This window comes from Uloborus diversus, chromosome 6 (genome assembly GCF_026930045.1).
Source record: "Uloborus diversus isolate 005 chromosome 6, Udiv.v.3.1, whole genome shotgun sequence".
NCBI lineage: Eukaryota > Metazoa > Arthropoda > Arachnida > Araneae > Uloboridae > Uloborus > Uloborus diversus.
In genome coordinates, this window is record NC_072736.1 from 107,783,502 (window position 1) to 107,809,643 (window position 26,142).

The 26,142-nt window shown below is 34.6% G+C and overlaps 1 protein-coding gene across 1 annotated transcript in view; it reads left to right on the top strand.

Annotated features, from left to right (window-relative positions):
* The window catches only part of LOC129224913 (zinc finger protein basonuclin-2-like), a 176,351-nt gene that overhangs the window by 59,361 nt on the left and 90,848 nt on the right, over nucleotides 1-26,142 (top strand). The window contains exon 2 of the mRNA XM_054859460.1: nucleotides 7,843-7,945. Within this exon, the coding sequence (XP_054715435.1) occupies nucleotides 7,843-7,945 (103 nt within the window). The remainder of the gene's footprint in view (nucleotides 1-7,842; nucleotides 7,946-26,142) is intronic.

The following is a 26,142-nucleotide window of genomic DNA, read 5'->3' on the forward strand; positions in this document are numbered from 1 at the left end:
CCCTGAAAATTCTGAGGGGAAGCTCAAGCTTCCCGAGCCTTTTTCAGTGATCAGACCCTGAAATTGGGCTATATTAGTGGATTTGAACACTACTGATTAAATGAACTCCATAAAATATGAAATATGACGTCAAAAAGCGGTAGGGATGACCATCAAAAACTTCCCTCTTCCATTTCTATGAAATAACATGAGAAAAGTCCATTTATTCGGAGTTTTGGGTCCGTATTTTTTGTGAAATAAATGAATCTACGTGAAAAAAATTGTTTTTTAATGAATCGTTATTTTTAACTCTGAAAAGTAAGGGGTCAAGATCCTTTAACTTTTAAAAGTGAGGGGGCAGGTACTTGCCCTCCCCCTTCTTGACCCGCGTGCGAGCCGCCTATAAGTGTACCCCATTGCACCAAAAACCATGCTTCAATAATGCCCGAAGAGCGTTCGAGTGTCGAAACGAAACTCCGAAAACTCCGCAATAAATTTTCGAAAGGCAACGTAAAGTATCTCTGAAATCTTCGAAAGGCCAAGCGATGCTCAGTCAACCCTACATTCGTGACGACTGTCGTGTGTTTGCGAGAAGGGTGTTGTCCTTTCGTCCCAAGATTACCGCTCCATAATTAGTGGTGGCAGTGGGGTAATTAAAGACTGCCTCATATTTAATTAAGCGACCCATAATGAGCATGCCAGCTTTATCGCCGCGATCCTTCTTCGTCTTGGCCTCGGGGTCGATACTAGAACTCCAGCCTTGGGGGAGAAGAAGGGGGTGGACGGTTTTGTAATAATTATGTATTGTTTCTCGGAGCACAGTTGATGCTTCGCTCAGATAGCAACTTGATACCGCTGGAGAAATGTCTGGTCTTTTTGAAGGAATGCACCTGCGGGGGAGGGGAGAAGAATGCGTGTTTTTAATTTGCATTTATAACTTCTTTTTCATGTTTGTGAATAATTAAACTAACTAGTTGGATCTTAATCGGCAATGAATTTCAACCTGACTTCCTTCAGCCCATTTCCTGCTGTGATCTTTGTAAGGGGATAGGGGAAGTAAACTAGTGAATAGTTGAATGAAAAATTATCATATAAGCTTTGTGCTACAATATGATTAAAGTGAAAAAACCAACGTAAATAAAGCATACATTTTGAAGAAAAATACAGCATTTTAAATTTGTGCTTTTATTTACGTTGGTTTTTTCACTTTTATCATAGTGAATAGTTGATTGAAGAAATAATTTCGATTAGTCGAACCTTATACTGTACGACAATGATCTTCAAACTTTTTATGCCTGAATATTCCCCCTTTATTCATACAAAATAAAATTGTGTCGTAAAGACACTCGATAGAAGTGAAACTTTGATCTTATCCTTTTTTTTTCATTTTTAACTGCCACTTCATCCGCATTTATTATTTAATACATTTATATTCCTTCATTTAGTAATTTATTTACTTATTCTTTCAGCTATTTTCTTATTCATTCATTTCCTCATTCATTTATTTTTCCTCGAATATTCATTTAATTATTCGCTTATATAATGTTCCATTATCTTTTCATTTATTCAGTCAACTTTTATTTACTGATTCATTTATTCAAAAATATTTTTTGCAATCGAAGAGAAAATATTTCATTAGAAAAATATTTCGTTTTTTACTTTGCCCCATAAAAAAGTGACCCCCCCCCCTTCTCCTTTCTTTCTTTCTTTCTTTTTTTTTTTTTTTTTTTGAAGGCTCAAATTTATAGGCAAAAATACAAAATAATGTTTAATGAAAGTTTTATTATAAAATACAATGTTCTTTCTTTATGTAAAGTAATTTTGAAGGGAAAAAAATATCCTATCTGTTCATTTTGATAAAGCACAGTCACCATAACTATCTCAATTTCCCCCACATTCCCCTACTTTGCTTTCCAACTTATTGTTTTTAGTATTAGTATCAAAAAGAAGCAAATAGTCCACTGTTCCACAGAAAATCAGACATTTTTTCCAGCAAACGATAGCTCCCTATTTCAAAAATAATATCATTATTTATTTATTTATTCATTATTATTATTATTATTATTTTGTAAACTACTCATTTTAGAATGAATTATATAAAAAGCTGTTACGAGCAAGACAAAATGTCTGATTTTCCGTGGAATGTCCGCTTTCAGTTCCAACCCATTCTTTCCACTTTTCCTCTGCTACCAAGAGTCTTCGTCAAAGTGAAAAACACGTAATAGAGTCGGTCAGGAATCCCATCTCGATGACTCCAAACGGGTGAAACAGATATCAACAAGACCCTCGTCACCCCTTAATCCTCTGAGCTCCGGGTGTCACTGCCAATCCATAGTCAGGCCCACTACTATCCGGCAGATAGGATGGGGATGTCAATGCTCGTCGCCTCAATCGGCGACATCTAACCGGATTACACAGCTCCCCCCCACCCCCTCCTGTTCCGATGACAAAGCTAATCGGTTAGATGCACGGAAAGAGAGGGTTCAGGGAAGAATTGCTAAAATTTCTTTTTCTGATAGTTTCACATTGAGGAGAGGAACTTAGTTTTTCTTGGTTTTGGTTTTTTGGCTTTCAAAAGTCGTCAAATGACATCTGATGGAATCAAGAAATTATTTTCTGTTTGTTTCCATGAGATTATTTTCAAGGTGAGTTTAAGTCTTCGGTGGATGTAGCGAATGGCATGGTTCTATGGAATCCACCAAGGGAAGGCTTTAACAATCCATGTCAATGTCACAACGTTCAATATTTTTTCTTCATTAAGAATAAGAGGAGGTATATCTTAATTACTGTATTATATACAGTGAAACCCGTTACAATGAACTTCAAGGGACCGTAAACTTTGTTCGTTGAAACGGAAATTTCGTTGTAATAGAATTCAAGTAATGTAATAAAAATTCAATCGGGACTGAAAATGAATCTCGTTGAAATGGATATCTTGCTGTGCTGGTATTCGTTGTAACGAGATTTTATTGTATATGTCCATTTTGAGCAATGTCTGGTAAGCTTTGTCTCCCCACGTTATACCAAAGAGGCAAAGTAAAAATATATTTGTAACGATACGTTGAGCACTTTTTTTCGCTGATGAAGGGACATTGCAGCCTTTAAATAGTTATTTGTACCTTTTTTTTTTTTTTACAAAATTTATTTACGTTTATATTTTAGTACAGACCGTTTCGAGCACATTTGATTTGAGTATAGGATAATATAAAATAGTTGGAGCTAAGAGTCAAGCCATAATGCTATTAAAGCAACTAAACATTTATTCACTAGTTTTAGAAGTAGTATCAACAAAATAAGTCATTTAAAAGTAGTTTCGTTCTTCTTCTGAATATGCTATTAGTATTTTTTAACTTAAAGGTGGCGATTTAATTTTTAAGATGAGAAAGCACTGACGTTGTAATTAGCACAGGGATTTAAAAGCAAAAACATGAATCAATCATGTGCATTGTTGTTGAAGTAACTTTTGCAAGGTTGAATATTTCTTGTAGTCTGTAATAATATCATTTTCATGATTGATAAATCATTACTTTTTAAGTAAAAAATGCATGTTAATAAATCAGGAGCTGGAGCGTTGTAACTTAAATAACTTTTGTAAGGTTGATTATTTAGTGTCCTTGTAATTGTAATGTCATTTTCATGATTTTTGAATCATTGCTTTTTGCGTAAAAAATATACGTAATTAAATTATGAGCAACTTCAGAAACTTTTGCAATGTTGAGTATTTAATGTCGTTCCAATTTTTACATCAGTTTCGCGATTAAAGAATCATTACTTTTTGCGTACAAAATATATCTACATAACAAGTGAAAAACATTGACGCTCTAATTAGCATGCGAAAAAAAGACAAGCCTTAACTCAAGAAACCTTTCAAAACAAAGTGCAAAGCGATTATGCTAAGAGGTTAGGTGGAAGTTTATCTCTTTCAGATTTCTTTTCGGTTTGGTCCCGCAAAGACCAAGGGCTGCTGGTGAAAATATAGTAGCTCAAGAGTTATAAAAAAAGAGAGGAATAAAAAAAATTGAGTGCTAGGGGTGGGGCGAGACCATCAAAGGGACCGCTTTTTCCGACGACACAGGCCGATTATCGGGTCTTGTAAGGGATGTCATAATTTGTTGTCGATCCTTCTGCTCTGGGCATCTGCTAGCAAGAGATAAAGCAGTGCGACCCGGTCGTTGGATACTTACCGCTTTAACCCCCGCTTGGGCTTATCGCTTCATGGTGGGAGGGAGAGCAAAAAGTGAAGATATGTATGTATATGCAATAAAAAAAGTGCTCTGTGGCCCTGCATCTCCACTGCCACCTCAGCGACACCGATTCGAGTCGAGATAAGCCTTCTCCAGATAGATTCTCCCCGACCCCACACTTGCTCATCTGTCGCGGTCTCGGAGATTTTACTTCATGGATGGATGGGGACGAGACGCAAAGTGAAAACGGAAGTCTTTTCCAACTTTCGATTTCGACGCCTTTTTGCTTTAAATCGGCATGCTCAAGAATTCTCGTTGTCTATCCTTCAACTGTTGCTGACAATTCCGAGGAGGCTCTTCTACCAGTAAACAGAAATTTAGTAAATCATCGAGTATGCTGTTCAACTTACTGTGTCTTAAGAAAAATGTAACCTTATTGTAAAGGGTTCAAAGTTACTGCTGAGTCAGTAAGTAGCCTTTTCAGATTTAGAATATTATCCTAGACTTAGGAAGCATAGGGGAAAAAAATCATGATGATCAAAAGTTCTAAGATGAATCATCTGGAAAAATCATTCATGAAAAAGAAAAATCCTTTTTCATGAATCATTAAAAATAATTTGTACATTGATATTGTCAATGCTATAGGTATATCCTCAGACAAAAAAGAGTTGACAGACAACTTGACTACTGAGTTAGTAAGTTAGTTAGTTACTACTACTCAGTTAGGCAGTAGACTTTCTGTCATTTAGAATGCAATTCCAAACTTGAAAGTTTATGCGTATCCTTAGACCAAAAAAAAAGTTAGCAACAACTCGGAATACTGAGTTAATAAGTTAGTTGGTTAGTTACTACTGAATTTGTAAGTAGGCTTTCAGATTTAGATTGTTTTTCAGACTTAAAAACTTTAATATGTATAGCCTCAGTCAAAAGATAATTAAGGGAGAAACAACTTGACTGCTGAGTAAGTTAGTTAGTTACTACTGAGTTAGTTGTAGACTTTCTGATTTAGAATGTTATTCCAGACTTATAAAGGTTTTATGTGTAGCCTCAAACAAAAAAAAAAAAAAAGGAGTTAGGGGTGATTAAAACTTAGATGTTTACATTTATTGTAATAGAAAATAGAAGATGTTAATGAATTTAAATTTGTAACTGAAGACAGAACGAAGGTCATTGTTTTAACCTATTTAAAATCCTACTTAATGTTTAAAATTTTCAATTTCAATAGGTGTAGATATCTGGAAAAGCTTGGTCCGAAGAATTTATTACTTGCAATACGGTGAACAGTTTAAGGAGGACGAAGATTTGATCTTGATTGGGGATTAATTTGACTGAGACAAGTTTTAGTTGGGCCCCAAGTTTCTTTCTGGCCGTTTCTTTTGCATTTGTCTTTGCCTTAGCTCAATAAATATCTAAGTTTTTTTTTTTTTTTTCTACTTTTTTGATGACTTATTCTGTTATAACAGTTTGATTTTAAAAACGTTATGCCTCATTGACCCGCTAAGTTAATACCAACTCGTAATTGTAAATCTATTGGCGGTTGTTTTCTAATGCCGTTTATACTCATTGTCTAAATCGATCATATATATGATTTTTCTTCGATAGTGGACATAAGACAGACCTTATAAGTTGACTACTTGCCTAAAATATGGTAAATGAAAACGATAACATCATTGTGGATCCTTGAGAGGATCCACAAACTACACATACTTTGTACCACAACCTACACCACTTTGTACCACAAACTCTCAAACAAACTACGCATATTTTATGTTGCTTATTTGGAGACTTGGTGTAGTCAATAATAGTCAGTAATTTTACACAAAGTATCTTTTATATATTGACTCTATCTAACGTCAATAAGAAAATGGTAACAACAATTGGGGATTATTCTTAACTCAAATTGAAATTTGCAAGTTTATTAATTCTCTAAGAAGATTTAAAATAATTCCTCCTAAGATCGGTCACATGAGACAAATATAATCGTTTATAATTGCATAGTAATATTATTAATTGTTTTATTTCTATGATCTGTTAATTGCAAAATAACTTCAAGATCGAATTCAGGAAAAAATTCAATGCATATGCCGGATTTTTTTCGAATTTTAATTTTTGCCTTTTTTTCTCATCCCCCTAAGATTTAATCGCTCCCCTGGGAAGAATGGGTTTTGACACTCTAGTTTTTACGTTCTTTTTTCCCCTTCACTCCTCTCCGACACTTCGATAAAAAAAAAAAAAAAATCGTCGGACGACGACGTCACCCATGGGTGGACGAAGTCGCTCTAGCGTTGCGGTTATCCGTACTTCGCAGACGATCTGGTGGGAATCCTCTCCGGGGAGGTGTATATTCCCACATCGCTGGTAAGAACGCAACGGAGCTTTTTTATATTTATCATTTTTTAATTTATTTTGAAGTATTTTTTGAGCGTCGAGAGTTTTTTATCTCTTTCAGTCAATTTATTTGTAATGTAGTGCTCTTTTAAAGGAAACTATGGTGGGGATATGTTTTGAGCACTTTGTTTTATGCAATGAAAATGTAATTCATTTCACGGTTTGGGAAAAAAAGTTCGTTTGTCAGAAAACATTTTTTGAAGCAGTACTTTCTTTTTATATTATTAGAAATTCACTTATGGCTTTGACGGATAGTTTCAAGCAATAATTACTAGTACATGAACTTAAATTATCTGCAAGACATAGACATTGACTATATATATATATGCAGGTTGCAGGCTCGTGTTTCAAGGAACTTCTTTTATCGAATGATTTAATATTCGAAAGCTCACATTCTGTATCACTAAAAAGGGCAAAATACGGTATGCAAATTTGTGCATGTATAATGTTGTTTTTCCTACTGCTGTTAAACCATTTGAGTTACTCTTTGTATAAAGTGTTTTTCGTACTTAAACTAATCTTTGAATGCCCGAAAAAAATGATTTTACTTAAAACTATTACTATACCTTTTCCAGGGGTGCCACCCTCCCCCCCCCCCAAAAAAAGCAAAACGCTCGCCCCCACCCAAAATACTAAAAGACTCCCCCAGAGCGAGAGCACTCCCTAAAAAGAGAAAAATACCCCTCTCAAAACTCCCCCCTCCCATTTTAATGGCGCAGTCTCCGCCACGGCCCCCCCATTCCTCCTAGGTGGGCGCCCCTGCCTTTTCCAATACATTTGTGAAGAAAAGTATTGTACTTAAGTCGTCTTATAATTTTTTTTCCGTTATTTTTAATCATCGTTAATGTAACATGGATAGGAAAATAACTTAGCATTCAATTCTAATATTTTATCAGATAGAATGCTTCTATAAAAGGTAAGAGGCGTGAGGGGTATGAGAAAATTAAGTTTTTCATCCTAATCTCATATCAATGCAAATTAACATCCTTTGAGCATTTTTAAAAATTCTTCTTATTTCATTATAATTATTTTCTTTAATATCTTTAATTACTTCGGTTAGTCCAAAAAGCGTAATTATAATGAGAAGTTTAACGAATAAATAACATCCAAACTTGTCTCTAAAATTGAAATGTTTTGAGAGGTAAATGGTAGTAACACATGCAAGCCATTCATGTAATTTACAAACCTGCGTAAATTGCAAACACACCTTTTGTGTTACTTTCGAACATGCTTCTTTGGTTTTTGATTCCTGTTGTGTTTCGATGAATCATATTCATTGTCTTTATTTCAGGCTATCCGCTGTACTGCACCTAACTGTACTTGTGACTGCTTTTCCCCTTGCAAGGCTCAAATACGCATCTGTGATGGTTGTGGCCATGGATGGGTTAGTCACGGTAAGTTTTTGTTTTCTTGTTTATGTTTCGAAACAGGCAAAGACTGTTTAACCGAAATTCCTTTGTCAGACAAAGTTGTATTTTATTTTTGAACCATAACGCAGAAATCTTTTACTTGTTTACTATACCATTCTATCATGCTGCAAACCCTGTTGTAGATGTTAGAAGATGACTATAGATTAAATCCATATGTCAAGAGAGTGAACTTTTAAAAGTTTCTTGTTCCTATCTTTGAAGTAAACAATTCTGGTGCAAACTTATAAAAGCTTCAAATTCCGTTTTGAGATTCACATGACTAGTTTTTGGTCTGCAATATAAAAAGGAATTCAGTGAGCTATTATATGAATCTTGGCTTGGAGTTGGCTCAATATTCCAACAGCTTCTAACGATGTATTAGCATTAGCTTTTCAACAATTCCCGCACCCACTAATTTTTTAGTGCCACCTCCCGCTGTGACAAATCGGTCGCTTTATCTAACAACCCATACTGGTCGTGGTATTCCATGATTTTCTTCAGTAATATAAGACAATCCATCAGCTGTACAAATATTGATGTACTGGCCATAATATTTGAACAGTTTTTGATACCCATTTGATCTGCTTATCTATTAATCGATGCTTTTGGTCGCAGAACCAAACCATGAGTTTTCGCTATGGCACAATGCTTCAAAAGCTTCAAACAATCGCGTGGTTTATTTTTTTTTACGGTAATCAGTAAGCTTTTCTTACTGTTGAGAAGTGATTGACAGAAAACAAATTTTTTTAGAAAATATAATGTAAACATGAGTTTTAGTCAAGCGAAAAAAATGTTGACAAAGTCAGTAGTAATGTGTATAGCTTAAAATGGGAGGGGGGCAGTAATGCTTGACACAGATTTGCTTTCATTATTTGGCGGTTTAAATTGACGAAACTGTTTACAATTAATTACAAGACAACGTGATTCCTTAAAAAATATTATAAATAAATAATATTACTGGATGGTAAAATCGCTAATACCAATTAGAGGTAGCAGATTAAATTCCGAACAAAATATAAATGCCGGAAGCTATGAACAAAATTTCTCACAAAAAAAGGACAACAATGTCCCTAAATTAAGCTGAATTTTTGGCATTAATATTCAGTTTCTTTAAATGAGATCCCATTTAAAATGAACTACATCAATCATTCATTTTGGGAAATTTTTCAAATTTGAGACACATCAGGATTTATTACATATCAAAATTTTCAGTACATTTGAAATTAATTAACATCAGGACAAAGAGCCGGTAAGGCATTCTTGATGCCAAAGTTTGGAGAGTTTCGACACTGGTTTGAGTCGTTTGGGACCCTACGGCATCTTCAGTTTAATTTCTGGCACACCAGAATTCTGATGACGCGAATAATAACATATTCGTCGATCGTAAAAAGAGCAGAAAGAAATAAAGCTAGACATTTATTATGCTTTCTTTTGGAGGGCAAATCCCGAAGCTAGAAGTTTACGATCCATTGGCACTTGGATTGCGAAAAAAATGTTTAAAAAACATGCTTTGATGTCACTTTGGCCTTTGATTTCATTGGTAAGTCATAACGACTAATGCTGGAAATGATGAAACATTAATTTTTAATATCCTTATAGATTCGTACGGATTTCGTATACATTCCGTAATATTTCTATTCTAGGAAAAAGAAGTATTCAAGTATTCATTTGAATATTATCTGGGTATTGGCACAGCGAGCTATATTCCTCAGTCTTTGTCACTTAATGTCGAAGACTGTTTAGTTATTAACATGACTAAAGATCCGTGGGCTCCAAATTTTACAGAAAAGTTTGCTTTCAGAATTAACACTGTAAACAAATCCCTGTACACTGTAAACAAAACACACTGTAAACAAAAAATTTACGGGTTTAAAGTGGTAACTGGGTTATTTGTGCAAAAACGTTAAAATTAAGAAGCAAATCTGTAGTTACAGCGGTTTACGGAGAAAACTTGATCTTGTGTATTGTAAAAACACCATTGTGACTACGAATTCATTCCGTAACGTTTACGGTTTTGCTCCAACCCACTCAACTCCCATAGTTTAAAAACGGAAATTTTACTTTTTTTTTAAAAGTGCAAAACGTGTCCTTTTTAGCGTACATTTTTAAGCCTTGTTGGAGATTTGCAAATAGATAGCGAATGTTTTTCATACTTGTCACTTAATTTCATATCTTATTTAGTTGTTAGTTAAAGTTGAATTTTGGCTTCGAATATTCACTTGAATGCTCACTTTCGTAAGTGCTCTATATGCAATCAGTTGCAGTTAGAAAAGAAGCTTCCTTTTGCCGTGATTATGATTAAACAGCAGATTGTCTTAAACTGCTTTTTCGATGATGGTAAAGTAAGAGACTTCGTACCGAGAAAAGAAGTTTATAGACCTGGAATACTTGAAATATTAAGTTTATTGCTGGAATTCCGAGCCATGAACTTATGAGTTTTTCTAGACATCGATTGTGAGCTTTTCTCTCTTGTTGTGCTCATTTATTAAGGTTCAAATCGGTTCAGTTATGGATCAGTAAATATGAGTCTAGGCACAGAGTTTAATTTACTTTAAAAAAATGAAATAACATAAGCGTACAGGAGCTCTATATTTTTCAGAGTTTTTTTTTTTTTCTTCTAACGTAGTTTGCATTCTGTCTAATATGTAAAAGTTCGTTGGGGGAAAAATGACACACAGTTATATGTAAGAATTTTTCCACAATGCAATTAAAACTTTGGATAACAATTTAGACAGTAAGTACTTCCACAGAAATTTAACAGGAAGTATAAGCAGAGCTTTAAGTGTTACTTAATAATAAAGACTAATTTATTTTTTTCGTTTTGTAATTTCTGCTTCTGCAGATTGATTTAAATTTAGTAAAGTAATAATTAGAATTAAGTTATTATTTTTAATGCAGTTTTAGTTTTCTTATGTAGGTACATCGAACATTTCGTGGAAAAAGTCATTTTCATCATAGTTATGCGAAAATATGCTTTACCAAAATTAAAGTTTTAAAAGCAATGTTTAATATATTCATTTTTCATCATCAAGCACTTGCATATCTTTTCACCACCGTTTTGATCGTTTTATTTTGCCAGATTAAAAACAATTATTACAATCGTTTCGAATAACGAATGCGCCATAGCCTCAATACCTAAGCATTCAGTTATTTCATAAATCGGCGACTAATATCTCTTCTCAATTTACAAAACTTCCTTGTGCAAAGCCGCCGACTTTTAATCCTTCATAAAAGCACTGCGCCGGCGCGTTAAGTGTGAAGAAGGCTCTGATCTTAAAATTGCATCTTCTGTTATACCGACGGAAGGTCATCGGTTCGTAATCCAGTGGCAGCTTGCAACACTAGTAGCATCAGTGCTCGCCGGTGCATGGGCTCACGCAAACCTCAAAGACAAAAGGCGATCCTAAATCATCGGCTCAGAACCTCGTAGGCATGATTATGACACGCCATACACCCCTCCTTATGCTGCCCCCCAAAAAGGCATCTGATTTCATTTCATCGGTGTCAGATTCCGCTTGTTTAAGGTTAACAATCCGTCTTTGTGCTTGTTTCTACAAATGAGGTGACTGGAGCTCTATTTGTATTCTTTGACATGACTGCTTGGGTTGAGATGGAAAAATTATTGTGCGCTGTTACGCTGTTTTGATAGAAAATAGAAGTTGTAGTGTTTTTGCACGTTTTGCTGAATAAATTAGATTTTTAATAAAGTTACTTTTTTAAATCGTTTTCACCAAAATTGGAAGCTTAGTAAAAAGTAGATTAGTAAAAAGTTTGCATAATTCAGGAAGTGGAGATTTGCCTGTAGGGTCATAACTTTTGCAAAGAGGTTGTCCATAAATGATGTCAAGCTTTTTTTTCTTTTATCATTTTCGATTCCCTCCCCCTTTCTCACTAAGAGTGTCACATTTCACTTTTCTACTCCTGACACATGTCATGCTATTTTTACGAACATATTTTTCTTAAAGAATATGTGATGTCACACTGCTTGTTAACCCCTCTCTCCCCCTTGTATGAAACTCTCAATTTCGTGAACCCTCTTCTCTCTTAAAGCGTGACATCATTTGTAGACAGCCCCAAAATGCGAAAATATGTGATAAATTGCAGGGCACAGTCAAGATATCAAGGAATTGTCAGGTGAAAAGTGTGCTGATGTCATGGATTTAGAAAATAGTACGTCTAACAAGTAAGGATCGACAAATCAGAAAATTTATTTAAAAAAATTTAGAGACGCGAAACGAATCTAAATTGAGAAAACGGAAACATTTAAATGCATAACGGTGCTATTAGAAACACACACCCAGAAGTCTGTTTTACAATTTTGCATCTTTCATCAGGGCAAACTCGTTAAACCACTGGCGTGTGGCGAACTCGAATTCGTTGAAAACTGTGAACATGCTGTCATGGCATAAACTGGTAAGAATAGTTATTGTCTTGCGTCGACCGCACTTTCCTTTCAAGAACAATTATTATGGAAAAGGAAGGGGGAAAAAAAGTAAATCAGAAGACATGGAGGACATATCTGTGTCAGCTGGCACCCACTACCTTGCTCGAGCTAGGATGGAAACATTTCCCACGATTTTACCTGCCTATCTCCGTGTTGACCCTGGGTGCCCTTGCCAGTCGTGATCCGACTGGGCGTGGTGCTGCTGAAGCAAAGATGATGCATATTACCGGACTCTCGACTCATGATTAATACTGAAGCTGCCACGAAAAGAGGACTTCGCTTGTTGTATGCTTAGGTTTTAATCATACATTCACGGAGTTGGTCTATTGTGGAGTGAGAAGAGGTTTGTAGTTTTGTGACTTCCCATTAGATAACCTTGTCATACAATGCGGCCTGTAAGGGATGCTGAGTTGTCTCTCCTCTACGTTCTTGGCGATGATTGCAGCTTTGGTATAGGTGGGTCCAGATGACTCTTCTCGAGAAATATAATGCTTAAAATGTAGTGTTCATCTATAACAGCTTTGGTAGGTGGATCCACAATCCACATCCAGGTGACACTTCCTGAAAAATATCATGCTTAAAATTTCGTGTTCATCAGTGATGAACACTAAATTTTACGCATAATATTGCTTGAGAAGGGTCATCTGGACCCATCTAGCAAAGCTGACATCATCGCCAAAAACGTAGAACATCATCATTAGAAACAAACGGAGGTTAATTTCTAACAAAAGGCGTGAAGAAGCCAGTGTTCGGAACTGATTTTCATAAATAATCAGAATTACGCCTAACATGCAACATTTTGCACAAAATTAAAATTAAGTAGGCGAGGTGAGCTCCCTGCAAATTAAGCCCTTTTTAAAACTGGAAAAATTTGTAACTGGGTAAACTTAATGTTGAAGATTTTAGGATTCTCTCTTTGTGATGGGTGTTAGTATCTTCTTTGACCTTCAAACTGTAAAACTCTTATTGAGGTTTTGAAAAAGAAAATGATGCATGCTGTTAAAAATTTGCGTGTGCTAAAATCTTAAAATCATCTGAGTCTAAGTGAAGAAATTTAGTCGGTTTATAAGTCCTTGTATTGGAAAACGATAAGTAGGAAAGCAAGCAAATAAATAACAATAGGCATAATAATTAGCAAGGTTTGTTATTCTGAATTCCCTAAGACACTTTTCCATGAGCGCGTTGATAAAGCTGGTTGATTTTTTCCTTCTTTTTTTTAAATAGAAAAAAAATATCTTTTTCAAAAATGTATTTTAATATCCAAGTCTGATTTTGGCAACATGCTTGACTGTTGGGATTTCACATAATTCTTGAAAAACAGCATGCCAAAGTTTAAAATTAAAATGTGTTGTACAAATTACTGGCGGCATTTATTTTGCGGCATTTAAAAGCACTTACGTTTAAGTGTATGAAAATGACATTACAAAATGCTTCAAAATGCGTTTTTCGATTTTCTTTATAGATAATTAAGCTTTATTTTACATGATATTTCTTCGTGCTCGGGAAACGCTGTACGAAACATAAGTTGCCTGATGTCGAAAATGTTGGCGAAACTCCGATTTAACGTTTCAAAAGGGACTGAGTTTTAAAAAACGTAAAATGCGGGAAATGCATAGCAGCAACACTACTGGCACATAAAATGCGGGGAAAACGTAAATTCGAGGGGCGTAAAATCGGGGTTTCACTGTATGTACTGTAAAAGCACTTATTTTCGCGAGTCCGTCGCAGTCGCGAGAATTTGAACCTGGCGAAATATTCCAACTTAACACATATGTTTCGGTTTCGTTTCTGTTCATTAAATTCACGAAATTTCTGCTCGCAAAAACGCCATCTTTAATTTCGCGAACATCACGCCTCGCGAAAATAAGTGCTTTTACAGTATTAATTAATTGGTATCAAATTGTGTCTTAAATTTACCGCGACATCATTAGTAATTTGTGTGTAAACCCTGCTACCTTTGCAATTGTAGAGAATATATCAATCAAGAAAAAAAAGCATAAAATTCGATTCTTATTTCGAGTTCTTTATTAGAGGGGGAAAAAAAGTCAAAATCCCAGCTTTTCAATTTCTTTTGTATCATTCAAAATCGAAAGACCTTTTGCTTGGCTTAAATAATTCTTTTAGGATTAAGGTCGATAGTGCCTTACATTTAATTACAGGAATTTACCGAAAAAACTTCAGTATACTCTTTCAACAAAAAACAAAAGAAAAAATCTTAATGGTTTTAAATCTCAGGTAATAATAAAATGTTAGCGAATCTGCATAGATTCTTTTCCCCTTTTTAATTCTATATAGGCGTAAAACCTATCTTTTTTAACGCCCTTTATTTTGCATGTCCTTACCTAAGGTAATCCCAAAATTTCCCATAAAACTCCATGCTTTTCCGAAACTTTTGTTTTATCACCGATCTCGGAGGAGCAATTAAAAGCATGCGTCTGTCCGACACACTCTAAGCCTTCTTTAATGATGACCTTGCAGTAACCCCTTAAGTACGGGTCTTATCCCTTGCAGCTCTCATTTGCATACGGGGCAGTAAAAGGTGGCGGGATTGGCCAACGATTGATAGGTTTATCCGATCCAGGACATCCCTTCCGTAAGAAAATGACCTTTTCCATTACACCAGCCATTCATTTCCCTGGTCTTATAGGGTCGTCCTATTGACCTACCTAGTCCCGCGAAGTTCACTTCCCCTCCATCCTATGCATATATATCTATATCCACCAAAGTGTGAGTAACTGAACGTTCCCGGACTGGGGAAGGAGTAAACTTTTTTTTTATCATTGAAAAGTCTATGCCTTTTTTTTATATTATATTGGAGAAAAAAAGGGGGGCACGCAGTGGAGAAGATGAGTGTCTCCCTTGTGGACAATTTGACAGGGCATTTTCGGAATTCAGATTTATCGCGGTAGGCCCACGTGCAAATCAATTTTTTATGCTGCGCCCTCCCCACAGAATCCCTTTTTTTTACGGAAAGAAAGTGCGTGGGCCCTGCAAATTGACAGAGAGTGGTTTCTCCCAAAGTCTTTTACTATATATTTATTTACTTTTTTTTTTTTTTTTTCAACATTAAAGTCTCTTTCTTATAATTTTTTTAGTCTTTCCCCCCAATGTCCCTTAAGAGTTGCCGTCGAGAGGACTTAAAAACCTATATATCCCTGAGCATTATACAGTTGGTAGTCTTTCTCTATTGTGAGTGAGTGTGTGTGTGTATAGTTTCCCTGTATATTTTGTTTACTTTCCTTTTAACTTTAAAGTACTTCCTGTCTATTCCGACTCCCGAAGAAATGGATGCTCCTTTTTTCTGTCTTTTTAGTCCAAAGTAGCGTATCTGGGCACGTGTAAGGAAGCTTAATGATTGCATTGGAAAATTTTTCTTCCAGATTACTTTGCGGCTTGAATGGAAAAAAAAAAAGGTGGGATAAAATGACTGTGGAGCTTTTTATCTTGCCACTGGTAAGACCAAACAGGGTAAAGGATTATTTTGGAAGTCTTTTCGAACTAGTTTTTTTTCTCCAAGGGGGAAAGAAAAAAAACGATGGTAGGACAATTTTTTCCCTCTCCTATTTAGCTTTTTACGAAGTATAGAAAAATGTTCTTAAAGTTTAAATTAAGATAGAGAGTTGAACTTCTGAACCGAAGAGACATCACTTCTTGTCTCAAACCGCAGTCATTTCTTTTCCTTGAATAACAAAGAGCTCTCCCATTGAGAAGCTTAGATTTATTTGCTGATTTTGGTTATATACCAAACCTAAACCTTTGAAGTGATGTTCAAAGAATCCATGGATTTTATTGGCGACAATTCCTTGTCACAATGAGCATACGTATAGCCCATTTCATTAAATTTGTTGAATGAGATTAGTGTATAATTGGTGTCAGAGTTAGATGGATTTCCTTAGCGCCCGCAGGCAACTTTAATTCTGAATTATTTCAGATTAAATCTGCTTTCAGCGAGTAATCTTGATTAATCGCCTTTAATCTTTAGTGCAAGAGACAATCAATCTGATTGATGCTGAGTGAAGCGTGTTAGATTTTATATCTAACACATTCAGGACGTATCGGACACGCTTATGTGTAACACTTTACTTTGCTATGTCATATTCAGCTGCATATAAGGTTACTGTAATGTTTTTAGTGTATAATACGTATGTAATTGATGAAAGTAGTGCCACAGTTGTATTAATTTCCTCAGTATCCGGAAGCGTCCGAAATTAAAAGTAGTAAGTTTACTTTAGATAGGTAATCTTGGTTAAGCAGATTTGAGTCAAAATTCAATATTAATTCTATCTTAGCTATAATAACCAATTTTGACACATAACTTTCATTAGAAATGATAAAGATTATGAGATCTAAATTCAAACTAGCGTATTTTTGATTATTTTACTTGTGTTAGTTTGAAGGTTGCGATGTGATTGCTTCCTATCGTGCCAAATCTGAACCTTTTGAGGACCATTGGCCTCGAAGTAAAATACTGAAGTTTGTAGTGTCACACACACACGAAAAAAAGAAATGGCACATATTTTGGACACTAACTTTCTTTCTTTTTTTGCTAATATAAGATTCTGATGCTTCAATAATATGAAAATATATGTATAATTTAGAAATTATTTGTTTTTGATAATGTATAAAATAGCTTGAACTTAGATGACGTAGATTATGTCCCTCAATAGTCCTTGAAGGCAAGGCCTGATTTCTGAATAGGCCAACTGATGTGACCTGAATAGCCTAGAGCCCCCTATTGAGAGGCTTCCAAATAGCTAAAATTTGTACGTTTTGACTACAAGGGAGCCCCAAAAAATGTCTGGCCTTGGGCCCATCTATATCATAATCATGCGCTGCTTGAAGGACCACTTTTCGTATAGAAAAAGGGATTCCTTTTAACCCGGGATCATGTTTGTGCAATATAGTTTGTCACTATTTGTTGCTTTTATTCAACTTAGTTGACTTTAACAAATCTCTTCTGATTAAAAAAAAAAAAGAAGGAAAAAAGAAAGAAATACCCATTTTGATTTGGATAGAAAAAATTATTAATCCAAGAAGCATATTTCCAATGTTTCTGTGCCATTCGTAAAGACATGATTGTATGCCAAGTTGAGTTACTAGCTGGCCTTTCCTTTTCTTCGACTTATCCCTTTCATGGAACATAACAAATTCTTTTATTCATATAAGCCGTAAAAAAAGGGAGAAAAGTCTTCCCGAAGAAGAATCACCAGAGACTTCGGTCTGGTTGCTCCCAACCTGGACAACAGCATGAGAAAGAGCTTGTGGAGGGCATTCTGTTGGTTTTTTTTTCCGCGTTTTGGCAAATGGAAAAAAGTAGAGCAAGGTACCTTGTGGCTGGCCATCGATTGTTTGCCTTCTATTCAGTGACTGGTAATAGATGTCTCCTCGCGCAAAATATAATTAGGTCTGCCTGGAAGACTTCCATCGCTTCAGACATTTTGCAAGTTCAATGAGAATTTTTTCCTCCAAGGAATAATCTTATACAAGACACTGGTATGTTTCTTTCAAAATTTCCCCGATTTTATGAATAAAATATTCACAAAGTTAAACTCTTTTTAAGTACGAATATGTTAAGTGTAGGCAGACATCATAAAACTAGATTTGAAATGTAATATGTAAAAAGGTAAATATATTCATTAAACGTACTAAAAAGTACAAAAATTACCAGCTGGAAGTTTCTCTGTATTAATTGTCCATTTCTTATCCAATTGCATAACGTGTTCATGAGTTTAAAACTTCAAAGAAAAGAGGAAAAACTACTAGGTTGAGACATTTTTACGAATTATTTAGTTTTAAAGTTTTTACGCAAATGAAACAGCCCTTGAATAAAGGGAATTTCATGTTGAAATCCGTGTAAAATATGGAATTCTTTAAAAACCTTTTTTGGTGAAAAACGCTTACTCGGTTCAAAACTTTGGAAAAATTGTTCAGCATTCTCAAAGCATTTTGAAGTTAATTATTACATCGAAAAAATATTTTAGGTAGCGGTTTTTAGTGCATAAAAATTAATCTGAAATAAAAGAGTTAAATAAAGAGATTGAATTCAAAAGTGTTAAAATGAAAATTAATTTATAAAGAAAAACAAGCAGTTAAGAAAGTATTGTGTGAAATTTTGTACAGAATCGGCCCTTGAAAGTTTGAAACAGTACTTAAAAGTAAGTGCTATTAACCCGTTTTTAGCCTACTTTCCCAGTAAAAGTGAGAGAATGAAGAAAAAAGCATGTAAGAAGGCTTAATGCAGCTTTAAAATATCGTGAAAAACAAAATAAAAGTCAAAAATGAATAAAATAATTAAATAAATATCGAAAAATTAAAAATTGGAAAGTAGGGTATTGAGATAGGGGAAAATGTCTTTCGGTCTGCCTGTCTCTCGCCTCCCTCCCCCCCCCCCTAATAACTTTTGAGTGAAAAGTCCGATTCGAAAATTCAATATAAATTCCGAACTTAAAGGCTGATTTACTCTAAACAAATTTTGTTGGAAATAGCTCTCGGCGACGTACTCCCAACTCAAACTGCGAGAGCTTTAGAGCACTTGGGGGACTCCAACTCCGACTCCTGTGCCCGAAAATTAGTCGGACTCTGACTCCCCGACTTCGACTCTGCTTTCGTAGTTTTGACAAAAATTTATGCACAGAGGAAAAATGACTGACTCCGACTCCTGTATCAAAAAATAATTCCGACTCCAACTCCGCAAACATTGGCAGAATTGCGGACTTTAAAGAACAATGACAGATTCCAACTCCGAATCTTTGAATTAAAAACTTTTAGCTCTCGAATCTGACTCTTTTGTTCCAAAAGGAGATTGACTCCGACTTCGACGCCGCAGCCTTAGTTTTTACTGTAAAATAATTGTTTTTAATACGATTTGTTTTTATTTTTACTTTAAAGTTTCACTTTATACATTCAGTTTTTGCGCAGAAATTCGGAGTACTTTATGTTTCTACATAAAGATATGCGTAGACGATTTTTATTTCGACAATGATTTTTTTTATTTTTTATAGTTGACACTTTATTCATTTATTTATTTATTTATTTGAAAGTACATTAATTCGTTTTCAAAATTATTTTTTTTACTGCAACAGCTGAAAAACAAACTATTTTTTTTATTTATTATTATTATTATTATTATTATTTTGATATGATGTATTTATTTTAATGAGCTTATTATTTTTAGTTTTTTTTTTCTTTTTAATTATTTTTTGCGCATCAATTTTTCAAATGAGCGGGACATTTTTATTTATAGAAATCAGCTTAAAATAAAAGCTAGGTTTGAAATAATTTGCGATTTTAGCTAATTTTGAGAATATTGATCATATACTAGAAAGTCAATATTGGTATACGGAAAAGTTGGCTCGTTTAGTTCTGGGGGGAACTTCTGATTTAATTAAGTGAAGTGCGTATTTCTGTAAACTGTCATTAAAAATATATTTTATTTCATTCTGTGCTAATAGATAATACAGTTAATTTAAAGGACATTTACGCTGAAAAAGTGAAATATGAAACATTTCGTTTCTATTGCTCTGATGTTAAAGATAAGAAACTAACGAAGAAATATTCAAATTGGAATAAATTTTCGAAATACAATGTATTAATTTTAGCAAGCTCTTCAAACAGTACTGAAAATGCTTGTCACTGAAGACTTTCGTGTGAAAATCTCTTAGAAAATCAAAAATTTAGGGTCCTAACAGCAACAAAAATCCTTCTTTGCTGTTAAGTTGGTTCTTTACCAAAATAAATACGTACACGATTGATTTGCAAAGGATGCTCGTTTATATAACGGAAGTCGAAGAGACCCAATGAAACTTTCGTTATAGGCGTAATTTCGGTAGAAAAAATTAATGATTACTACATACAGTAAATCGTGAAGAAGAGTAAACATAAAACATTTTATAAAAAATTAACCGATTGTTAACCTCTCTTCCTTATTAATCAAAAATCTAACACCTTTGCTTTTTCTTTGTAAAACAAAGCGTTAGTATATTTTCAATTAAATCAGCTTTTTCCATCTGTTTGCTCCTTTAAAAGTTTTTAATTGAATGCTTTTCTCTCCAGTAATAATTGATGACAGTTATCTTAAAAACACTTATAACTGTTTCTCTGGGTTCTTCCGAAATTGTATCCCATTCATTCTTTTTCCGAGCTTTCGTTTTCCCGTTTCGCTATAGCAATAAAATAAATTTTTACTTCACTTACGTTATAGCCGAATTCCCTATGAAAAACATCGTTATAAGCGGGCTGTATTAAAAATTTTATCGGAATATATTAGATCTACCAAAAACAAATTATACACAATGCGTTTCAATGTCAACAAATTTCTTCAACATCGCAAGTAGTTCGTTCTAAACGCCGCTTGTAATCGCGTCCTGTGTTCTTTGATTTTTCCGCGCCGTTCCCCGCCCATATATCGCGTGTTCACGCAATTTATATACGCACGATTATCCCTCCCGCCGCAGAAGTTTAACGCCCAATTGTAAAACGACGCCACCATCAATTCCTCTTTGGTTTAACCAGGGCAGGTTTTATTTCCTGAAGTGATGCCAGCCATCTTTTGTGGCTAAGCAGGAAAAATTAATTTACTTTCGAGATGTTTAGGAAGTCTTAAAAAACAATCGCTTCTTTCTGCTTCACTTCTGTTTTTATAAACGATTCATCTTTTTCTTTTTTGAAATACTAATGAGTACAACTTAATTAATAAACACAATATGCAAAACGTGTTTGATTGTACTTTGAGCCTGGTGTATGTATCTGGTGTTCAAATTAGTAACTGCTCTGTTTACGTTAATTTTTGTTTTTAACCAATTCAGTTGATTTTTTTTTTCTTCTCTCTTCTTTTCTTTCTTTCTTTCTTTCTTTTTTTTTTTTTTTTTGAGTAAAATGTTTTTTTCCTATTCAGAGTATGCTTCGTTTCTTTGCAGTTGTATATTTTTTTTTCTTTGTGTGAGGCATATCAGTTTACTAGCAGTTATTTCTTTTAAAGGAGAACACTAAGAAGAAGACATCTAAAAAATAATTTTTAAAACTGACATGCAAATTTGTTCATTTGGAAGCGATAATTTGGATTTGATGAATATTTTGAACATATAAAAGCTGAAAATTTATTTAACAAAAATTTAGGCTACCAACTCCCCTTAAAGACATTCGACAGTGCACACAACATGTTTCTATTTTACTGATGAATTAATTAATGTAAGTTACAGTTTACCAACCGAATTTTTAATTCATGGGGAACTTTCCTTTGACTTTTTATATCGCAACCACTGAGAATCTTTAATGCGAACCTATCTTTGTCAGCTGTTCAGGTGCGCGCAACATATTTCTGATCTCCGGCATTAATCCTGTTTTTTACTCCAAGATTGGGCACCGTAAAGAGAAGCCCATTCACTCCAAATCCTATTCTTTATGTCGCGAATCTCCAATTCCTTACGCTGCGACGACGACAAGCAAAAGCTGCTGTCCTCCTCACATCCTTGGCCGCAGTGATCGCTGTGACATCCATGCTTGCACAATAATCGACAACAAGGAATGGCTGTGTTCATTGAACTGTGCACTATGGGGAATCCTTTTCTCGACTGAAGAAGACCCGATTCATATAGCTGTGGTAATGCTCTTGTCGATCCTTGTAGCAGTTGAAGTTGGCACATTTTTTATTCATTCTTTTATGAAACATGGTTGAATGTGACTTGGGTGGTCGTTGATTTTTTTTTTTTTTTTTAAAGATTAAAATTGTTTTTCAAACTGTATGTCCGGCAGGGTCGTTGGTAAAAACGTTCACAAGAACTGAAATGAAATGAATGTAACGATTTCTAAAACTAGCACCTAGTGGCAGATTTGCAGATTTCTCGCGTGAGTTTGTCCAGTTTTACACTATAAAAAATGAAGAAATAAAAAACTAACCGTTTTGCTATAAAATCTCTAGGAAGCTAGGCTTTCATAAAGGTTTCTCGTAACGATACAGCATATTCTTAAGTTGCGCTACTTAAGAAAGAGCTGTATATAGTTTACGAGAAACCTTTATGGAAGCCCAGTTTTCTAGAAATTTTCAGGTAAAACTGGGAATTTTTTTATTATTTTTATTTTAGAGTTGAACAATAAAAAAGTGTTAATTTGTGTTTACATTTTTACATGTTTCCATCGTTCTATTCTTACATGTGTATTTAAAAGTTCCAATAAAATAATTTTGCATAAAAAAGTTCGTCTATCTTTTAATCAATTTCGACTTGATAAAAATATTTCAACAAGAGTACCAAAGGATAACTTCACTTATTTCACTGCACCGGGACATTTGGAGGCGTCAAAACTTTGAATTTACCTGAATTCTTCATAAAATTTATATTAAAAGAAAAAAAATTCAAGCATTGTAATAATAATAAAAAAAATACTGAAAGACAAAATTCGAGCACGGCGGAAGAAAGAATGTTACATTTAGTTAATTATCCAATTTGTTTGGTATTTGGGAATAATTTTTTTTCATTATCCTTAATAGTAACCAATAAACAACACACGATTTTTTTTTTTTTTTTTTGATGCATCAAGTAAAAAGTAATATTTATCTATTGCAATTTTATGCAATTATATTGTATAGGATAAAATTATTTTTCAGGACATTCCTTTTTTTTTTTTCCTCTTCTGTAAAGAATGATAACTTTCCAAACGCTTCAACTTTGAAACAAAACAGATATTAACCTATTTCACTCGCACGACATTCTTAACATTCATTACAATGATTTAAATATTTTCCAAGAGAGTTCCAGACACTTGTTTTAATCAAGCACTTCAATCAAACGTCTCCAACTTTTGATTTAATGTGTGTGTAAAAGCATGTTTAACAGCCAACAGTACCGACGGCACGTATTCCACTTACTCTTTACTCCTTTACATATGTAAGCGACACCGGCAGCAATTACTCAACGTTCAAAATTCATGAGCCGCAATTTATGAGTCGGAAAAATGTATAGCAGTTCAACGCTTGAAAAAAAGCAGAGCAACCATTTTTCAAGCAGTCAAGCATTGGCCATCCTGCGCTCTTGTCACCGGAGTTTGAATAATGGTTTATTGTCTTGGATGCATGCATTCGTCAATTAACCAAAACCCGAAAACGTACTAGGGATTGGGAAAGAAAAAAGGGTGTCATTTAGTCGGAATGGGTTTTGAACAAATTTTCTGTCAGTTTTGAAAAAGAGGGAAAAGAACTTTTATTTATTTATTTATTTATTTTTAACAATTTCATTTCGTTGCTCTACATTTGGTGAACATGAGACCGCTATATTAGGGGAGCTGACTTTGTCCGGCATTTTTGGTTCCAAACGAGAGGTCGTGATCGTGATACTGCAGTTGAAACCGCTTACAACTAGCACGAAGGAACCGCGATATTTGCTTGTTTTAACCGAGTGCTCAAAAAAATTAAAAAATAAATAAATACCGAGTACGTGGAAAAAATCATAATAATTCGTACTTAGTTACTTGTTTTTTTTTCTGTACAATACTAAAGAAGTTTGTTAATTAATTTCTTTTCTTTCTTGTGTTCGTACTTATCGATTGGCGAATGGAATGCCCCCTCCCTGTGTTTTGAACAAAAAAGTTAACAATTTGCTATGTTTTATATTAAAATGTTTTTCAATAACTATTTATCCGAAATAAATTAATTTTTAACAAAGGACAAACTATAATATATTCAAACTACAAAGTACATCACGAATGATATTAAAGTTATGTTTATATCCATGAGTTCCCTCAATGGGATTCAAGGGGGTGTGCTTTCATGTCCTAGCTTTTGAAAATAAAATTTAATAAATTAAACTGGCACAAACTACAAAATATTTTTTAAAATACGAAATGCATCACGAAAAATATTAATCTCAAGTTTATGAGCATGAGCGCCGTCTGCAAGGGGGTGCACTTTCACACCCTGACTTCTAAAAATGAAATAAAATTGTTTTTAGAAAGAATTATTCAGTTAATAACTTTTTTTTAACGTTGAGTTTTTAAAAATATTTATTTTTGAAAAATAGTTAATAATCTTTACTAATAAAAAGCTGAAAGTCTCTCTGTCCGGATCTCTCTCTCTCTCTCTCTCTCTCTCTGTGTCAGGATCTCTGTGACGCGCATAGCGCCTAGACCGTTCTGCCGATTTTGATGAAATTGGGAACAAAATTAGTTTGTAGCATGAGAGTGTGCACCTCGAAGCGATTTTTCGAAAATTCAGTTTTGTTCTTTTTATATTCCAATTTTAAGAACATTTTTCCCGAGCAAAATTCTCATAAGATGGACGAGTAAATTACGAAGTTATCACGACGTGGAACCGTAACATGGGGGAGCCAATTGGCGAGAAATTCATCATACATTATTTGTAAATATACAGGCGAACCAAAAGACCTTTTACTTTTCTACTACGGGCAAAGCCGTGCGGGTGCCACTAGTTTTAAATAAAGGAGAAGCCAAATTCATTTTAAGCAAAGGACAAGCTACAAGAATATTGCAATCAGAGAAATAAAACTTGTAAATTAAACAATTTTAATGTAGATGAAAATACTACTCAGAATTCGCTTTAAAATAAATGAATAAATAAAAATAATTCAAATAATAATTGAAAAAAAAGTGAAAACATAAAAATAATTCAAATAATAATTGAAAAAAAAAGTGAAAACATAAAAATAAATAAAAACATTTTTTTTAGTGCGGGTGCACCCCCTTGCATATGATTCTGTCGGTGCCTATGACTCATGACCCAAAAAATAGCGTCAAAAAATTTCGATTTTTTTTTTTTTTGCACATCAAAAAGCCATTGACTGTGTTGAAGGGTGGTGAAGTTAAACTCTTCATATATTTATTATTATTATTACCGTCGTCGATAACAACGAACGTTGATCCAAAAATTGGGATTGCGATATAATTATAAACAAATCTATTTTGGTGAAGAACTATTTTATAAAAAGTAATGCCTAACCCATTTTTTAATTGTGATTGCATGGTAGCATTTATGTAATCTAATTGTTACAAAATTTGAAAAGGGGGGGGGGGGGGACATTTTCTTTATGAAAAAAAAATGAAGGTGCAGGTATAAAAAATTTGGGAAACTGCTATAAGAACTTTAAACGAGATCACTTTCCCAACTGCCGGCCCTTTTAAGGAGGCGAAAACAATATTCACGGGGGATTTTTTTTTGTCAGGTTTTTATTCCTCCTTTGTTTTGTCGAGGTACCACCCGCCCAGCTTTAAGGGGTGTACTATTTTCTCCAATTCTCGTTATCATGGAAATCGCGTCAAACGGTGACCGCTACTTCATTAACGGAACCCACTTGGGTGCTGAACTTCAAAGAAGGGCGCCTCTCGTTAGGCACCCCCGATCTGGGGGCCCCGTCAAGCTCTCTTCCTGTGCCCCGCTCTTATGGATGAGTTGAGCTGTCTTAACGAGCGTCGTAGGTTTTATCTGTCAAAGCGTGTGGGCAGAAGTTGGCACACACACCAGAGAGTGCGTACAGCAATTTATGTCTTTTTATACCCTGCTGAATGTAATCAGATGCAGCACTTGAGTGATATCCCGAACGTTTTATTGAGCTGGAGCAGAAAACAGCTTTTACTTTCTTCCGAGCGATTCCGAAGTGGTTGGTGCATTTTGGAGTATGTTCGGTTCTTTCCACTTTTCCGAAGAATTGGTGCCAAAGATGGGGTACACAAGAGAGGGGCGAGGGGGGCGGGCAATCACCCTCTCCTTGAGCCGAGATGCAAGAACTCCCTTTTG